Genomic DNA, 6,210 nt, shown 5'->3' with positions numbered 1-6,210 from the left:
AAGAGACAACTGTGGTTCCCAGTAATTGACTGCATTTGACCTTCACTTCTCCTTCAAAACTGGATCCAGGAAAACATAGCTGCCTAAAGCTGTCACCTAGATCTTACTCATTTGAGAAGCGAAGGTAAGGTGCCCAGTTTTCAGTCTTGCGTTCCACGAAGATTCAGGATACATTTAAGATGTGACGTGGGTGTCACGTTTCGGAAATCCAAGCCTAGTTTGGACATTTCTCTTTGGAACTGAAGGCAAGGAGTTTCTGTGAGTTTAATGAGGAATGTGACTTTGTGACGTATAGCAGGAGAGCAGGTGTTCCTTTTGAAGAGACATTGAGGACAGCAAGGCAAGAGCATGTACTGGCCGGAGAGGTCTGCCGCTCTGCGCAGCAGCCACTCGAGGCTGACGCCGCCCGGCTCAGGGAAGGCAGGCCGCAGCCTCACGGGCACGAGGACCCGGGGTTAGAACCAAACGTGAGAAATGGCTGGACGGTTTGCGGTGCTTCAGGAATCTGGAGAGAGAAGCCAACCAGGCTTTCCTGGTGTGTGCGCGCGCACGTGTGTCTTGGGGAGACCTTTCGTTTTTAAATACAACGAAGAAGGTTTTCCGTTTCAGCCAGTTTATTACAAAAAAAACATCAGTGCACGGGTGTGGGCTATAACCCATCGGGCGGGGCGGTTCAGCATCTCAGAGCCTTCCTAGAACGAGAGGCAGACCTTGGCTCGCTGTCACTGTAGTGTGGACCGCCCGTCTCACACCCACGTGCTGTGGGTTGGCCGGGGCTCTCTGTAAAGGCAGAGTGGATTCCGTTGGGGTGGGAAGGTGACTCCCGGGTGATGTCCATACTGCCGGTGTCCTCAGCACGGACTGTTGACCACTTACCAAGCCAGTTAGTACATTCTTGTCTGCCGATACCAGATAGATAGATGCCTACACTAGAGTAAGGTTTTGTTCTGAGCTTTGTTTTAAGCTCCTAATTTGACTTTTCCTGCATTTCCTTTCCATGCATTTACTTATTCAGACATTAGTGGTTTCTTTATGTCATTAAAAAGAACCTATATCAAAAGAGTTTCTCTTCTGTAAGTTCTCACGGGACACAATGTGACAAGCACTTCACACGAGCCATTTCACACAACAGCAAGTCCTAGGGACCCTGCCCCCCTCCGTGGAACTTACGGGAGAGAGTTCACACGCAACTCAAAGCCATGGGGATCGCAGGGCATGACGGGATCTCGGAGGATCGAGCTGTCTCGTGGTGGGTGCCAAGTGGGCCGCACAGAGGCAACTTAGCCTGAGTCTGAGCAGCTGGGGGCCTGGATGGAGGGCCGAGAAGCCCAGCTCTCTCGTCTCACCCTGGCTGCTTATTCCCTCCGAGACACCAGAGTTCCTCCCGTGTCAAGCACTTAAAAGGGCTTCCCATTTTCTAGAACTGGATGGATTAACCTGATAAAGCCCTCGCTGGGGTCGACTAGATGAGCAGACGTTGTATACACTAAGCGTCAGAAATCTAATTGGTCTGTTTATTCTACAGTTAGATGGATGGGATGCAAATGTCTTAATGCCTGCTGCTGATGTATGCCTCTGCCTAAAGTTCCCGCAGTTTACATTAGAGCAGGATGCCGGCTGCTTGGCTTTTACTAATGCAGCTCAGGAGTTCCCGGTGTTTACAATAGCTGCGAGGTATTTGTATTTTTATAGGGATTCTCTCTCCTTTCATCTGATGTCGAAACATATATAGAAATGGCGACGTTTGGTGCCTGTTCTATTTTATGATCAAGAGGACCATTAACAGAGATATTTGCCCTCCCTCTTCCCAGAACATCCTGAGCACACCCCCCCCCCACCCCACTCCACAGCCCCTCCCAGCAAAACGGCCTAGAAATCATTTGTTACAGAAACACATGCTCGTGTGGCGCCTGCGCCTCCCCAGGTGGCGTGCCCGCCAGTGGCTGTCCCTGGCGGACAGGCTCACCTCGGCGTTCACAACCCACCCCTGACTTGAGCCCTCGGTGGTGGGAGAGCAGGGCCACTGGTGCCCGCTCCTCCTCTTCCTGCTGCTGCGGCCTTAGCTTTGCATTGGCTGATGCAAAACAAGAGGATTCAGAGGCGCTAAATTGTCCAACCAAAGGTTGGCCGCAGAGCAGCCCCGTCCCTGTGGCCCGCCCTCCCCGCTCCGCAAGCGCCCCAGCAAACACAGAATGGGCACCGTCTTCTTTGCGGAAGGCTGGCTCTGGTCTCAGGAAGGTGGCAGCTGTTTGGGTAAACTGGAGCTCACCGAGTTCTAGACAGAGTTGCGATGAATGAAAGCCCAGGGAGAGCCTTACCCGGTACGCCGGAGACGTGGAGGTGTAGGGGGCAGACCATGTCACAGTGGGTTAGCTGCCGGACAGCGGGCTGCTTTCCCTCCTGGGCCAAATCGGGTCAATTCTACACCCTTCGCTTCATTTGTGTGCTTCCGCTGGGTTCTCATTGTATTTGTGCTTTCAGTCTGCTCGGCCATTCAGTTCGCATTCCATATTTTTGAGTTTGTGTAGCACGTTCATAAATAACATGACATGCCATGAGAGTTCAGCAAATTAAACTAATTCTTTTCTTCCTTCATGAACTTCGGGTTGTGCAGTGCAGCCCTCAAAATCATAAAGTGAAAAAAAATATATACTCTGGTGCTGAATTTGAACCGCAGTTTTGTAGCAGCCTTTTCGCTGTGTGGGTCTTGCTCATTCTGGCTTATGACACGCGGTAGCACTCGGGCATGTGAGCCGTAGCTTCATTTACCTTAGCCACAGTTCTCAGTGAGAGCTTCTGTTTCCCTTTTCTCCTCAGGTATTTCTTTGCCGTCCTGGCGATCCTGACGATCCTGGGTGTCCTCAACGGGCTGGTTTTGCTTCCGGTCCTGTTGTCCTTCTTCGGACCGTATCCTGAGGTCAGTAACCATGCCCGGCGGAGTGCAAACGCTGTTTTTCCTGGTGTCCCTCTTAATTTAGATATTTTAGGAATATTCACATTACTGATGAGTTACTTTTTCAGCAAACATCTCAGGAACTATCGCTTTTTTTCTCTGTAATGTCATAGTTTTGGGGTTGTAGTACTGGTCCTTTAACTTGTGTTTTTTAAACCACGTGATTGGCACCTTAGTCCTCTCGACCTCTGTCATATATCAGTAAAGCATTTCCCACTCAAGATAGATGTGGGGCGGGCAGGAGGAAAAGGCCCGCCTGCCTTCGCAGTGTGAGCGAGGGCGGTGCTTCTGCTCCAGCCGCAGACCTGGGGGTCCTCCCCCCCCCCCCCCCCCCCGGTGGCAGGGGGTGGGGGGAGTACAGCTTCGTGGTGAGGGAGGACAGAGGCCCTGAACAACAGGCACGTGGATGATAGCACTCTTCATACCGAATCCTCTCCAACAGGTGTCTCCAGCCAACGGGCTGAGCCGGCTGCCCACGCCTTCCCCTGAGCCGCCCCCCAGTGTGGTCCGCTTTGCCGTGCCCCCCCGCCATGCGAACACCGGGTCCGATTCCTCTGACTCGGAGTACAGTTCTCAGACGACGGTGTCGGGCATCAGCGAGGAGCTCCGGCAGTACGAGGCCCAGCAGGGCGGCAGGGGCCCTGCCCACCAGGTGATCATGGAGGCCACGGAGAACCCCGTCTTCGCCCGCTCCTCCGTAAGTCCGCCCCGGCAGCCCCGCCTGCTCTGAGCGCAGACTGCCGGACCCCATGCGAAAGCAAAGTGGGGGTTAGGGGGGAGCCGTCGGCAATTGCCAATATTTGACTCTTCTGAAACTGTGTCAGTTTCACAGAGTTGGCTCCCCCGGGGGTCACCAAGGCAGAGGCCGTAAGGGAAGGACACGAGGCAGCCGCGGTCCCTTCGGCCTCGGTGCAGTGTGAGCTGAGCGGCGAGAGGTAGAGGAGGCCTGGCCTCTTTTTTTTTTTTTTTTTAAAGCTGCATATCGTTTTAAAATGATACTTTTTAAAAATGGAGTGGGATTTTCATTGCTAGCTGAAGTGATCTATTTTTGTTTTCTCTCATTTCTATTACCTTTAATTGCCCTTGGTTACAAAATTGTTTCTATTCTTGTTGTCTAAGACTTTACCAGAAGCTTGTGTGGCTCCAGGTACATAGTCTTGGTGGCTGAGAAGCTTAGCAGTAGGTCATTCAGGAAAGCTGGGAGCCCCTCCCCAGGGCCCAGACTCCGCCTCTGCTCCCAGGCTCTCCTCGGCCCCAGTCCTAGAGCCCAGCACACAGACCTTCTCCCAGGCCAGTTCTGCGGCTCAGACTCCCCCCACCGAGGGCCTCCTGCTGTCCCTCCAGGAAATGGGTATTCCAGTCCCGGCCAGAGCACGCCTTCCGTGAAAGAGAGAAGGGCCAACCAAATAACCTAAATTTTCCTCCGCTTACCCCCCGGCGTGATGCCTGCTGAGCTGCAGTGTGAATCTGGTTTAGTTCAGCGGGAGCCTAAAAATAGGTACAAGCTGAACGACTTTGAAGTTGGTCACGGTCCTTTTGATTGATGTGGCCACTGTGTTGCTCTCCGCTTTGTATAGAGAGAGACCCAGAAGCCAGATTCCTCACAGGCAGGCCGAGCAGCGCGGCCTGCAGAACTTTCTGCGACGGTGCAGATGCGGTCTGTAGCCACGTGTGGCTGTTGAGCGCTTGAAATGTGGCGAGTGAGACCAAGAGGCTGAATTTTGAATTTTAGTTCATTTAAATGCAAATAGCTACACGTCCCTAATGGCTGGTGTGCTCACCAGAGTGCGTATAGATGGTCCTGCTGAGGCCTGGCATCTGGGCGAGCGGGGTCCAGGTGCTTAGCAGCTCCAGGAGTTCAGGAGCCGGCCCTCCGGAGCAGGGGGTGGAGACTGGGGGAAGGCAGCTCGGATCCTCTCCGACCACAGCCCTGCGTTTGTGGGCAGCTGTTCTGTGCCCGGCCAGCTGTGCTGGTGAAAGCCTAGACCCAGGGTCCGAGTAAGCCGCGCCTCTGCCGTGGAGGAGCGCGTGGCGGTTGTAAGAGAACGGGTTTTTCTTTTGGGAGCGGAAGGTCCTTGTTGGCTCCCAGCCGTTTGCGGGTCGACGGGCCGCTGGGTTGAGAATAAGAAGAGCTGTGTGGGGGTGGCCGGGCGGGAACCAGGGCCCATAGGGGAGTGCTGGGAGCGACGGGGTGATGCCCGTCCTGGGGTTAGCACCCAGCCTGCTGTAACCTGCCCTCGCCCTCTGCAGGTGGTCCATCCGGAAGCCAGGCATCACCCGCCCTCCAGTTCTCGGCCACAGCCCCACCTGGACTCAGGGTCCCTGCCACCCGGACGGCCAGGCCCGCAGCCCCAGAGGGAACCTCCCAGAGAAGGCTTGCGGCCGCCCCCCTACAGACCGCGCAGAGACGCTTTCGAAATTTCTACTGAAGGGCATTCTGCCCCTAGCAACAGGGACCGCGGGGGCCCCCGGGGAGCCCGCGCGCACAACCCTCGGCACCCCGTGTTCACTGCCACGGGCAGCTCCGTGCCCAGCTACTGCCAGCCCATCACCACCGTGACAGCCTCAGCGTCTGTGACTGTCGCTGTGCACCCCCCGCCCGCCCCCGGGCGGCACCCCCGAGGGGGGCTGTGCCCCGGCTACGAGGACTACCCCCAGACGGACCCCGGGCTGTTCGAGGACCCCCATGTGCCTTTCAACGTCCGGTGCGAGAGGAGGGGCTCCAAGGTGGAGGTCATAGAGCTGCAGGACGTGGAGTGCGAGGAGCGGCCCCGGGGCAGCGGCTCCAGCTGAGGTGCGTGCGGTGGGGGCACAGGGCCAGGCTCCTGGGGGGTCTGGGGCTCGGAGCCCCTGGCATGTCCCGACCCGAACGCCTATGACCTGATCCCCAAGGCAGGGCTGCCGGGCCCAGGCTCTCATCACTGGGCAACCAGTCTCGTCCCAGATTGGGTCTCACCCCCACCATTAACCTGTTGAGGGTGGTACAACTAACAAAGATGCTAGCCGCTGCCACAGGTGATGTGATAGGTGCACAGCTCGGTGAATGGGTGCGCAGTGAGCACACCGGCACCTGCCCCTGAATCAAGGAAAGGGTCCCACCAGCCCCGGGAAAGCCCGCCGGCCCCCGCCGGCCCCACCAGCCTGACTTCCCGTACAGAGATTCTCCCTGCCTGTTAGTGTGCTTCGTAAATATGGACTCCTAGGCCTGTTACTTCGTTTGACTCTAGGCCTGTTACTTGGTTTGACTTCCTTTTTTG

At 56.0% G+C, this 6,210-nt stretch overlaps 1 protein-coding gene across 5 annotated transcripts in view; it reads left to right on the top strand.

Annotated features, from left to right (window-relative positions):
- PTCH1 (patched 1) overlaps positions 1-6,210 on the top strand; it is a 71,003-nt gene that overhangs the window by 61,988 nt on the left and 2,805 nt on the right. For all 5 annotated transcript variants that reach the window (XM_079789907.1, XM_079789906.1, XM_079789908.1 and 2 more), the window contains 3 exons: positions 2,818-2,917; positions 3,396-3,650; positions 5,204-5,747. In XM_079789907.1, coding sequence (XP_079646033.1) covers positions 2,818-2,917; positions 3,396-3,650; positions 5,204-5,746 — 898 coding nt within the window. In that variant the 3' untranslated portion in view covers position 5,747. The remainder of the gene's footprint in view (positions 1-2,817; positions 2,918-3,395; positions 3,651-5,203; positions 5,748-6,210) is intronic.

The sequence above is a fragment of the Cnephaeus nilssonii genome, assembly GCF_951640355.1.
Source record: "Cnephaeus nilssonii genome assembly, chromosome: 14".
NCBI classification, from domain to species: Eukaryota; Metazoa; Chordata; class Mammalia; order Chiroptera; family Vespertilionidae; genus Cnephaeus; species Cnephaeus nilssonii.
The sequence above is the reverse complement of the archived record's forward strand: the minus strand, read 5'-3'. Positions and strand labels throughout refer to the sequence as shown.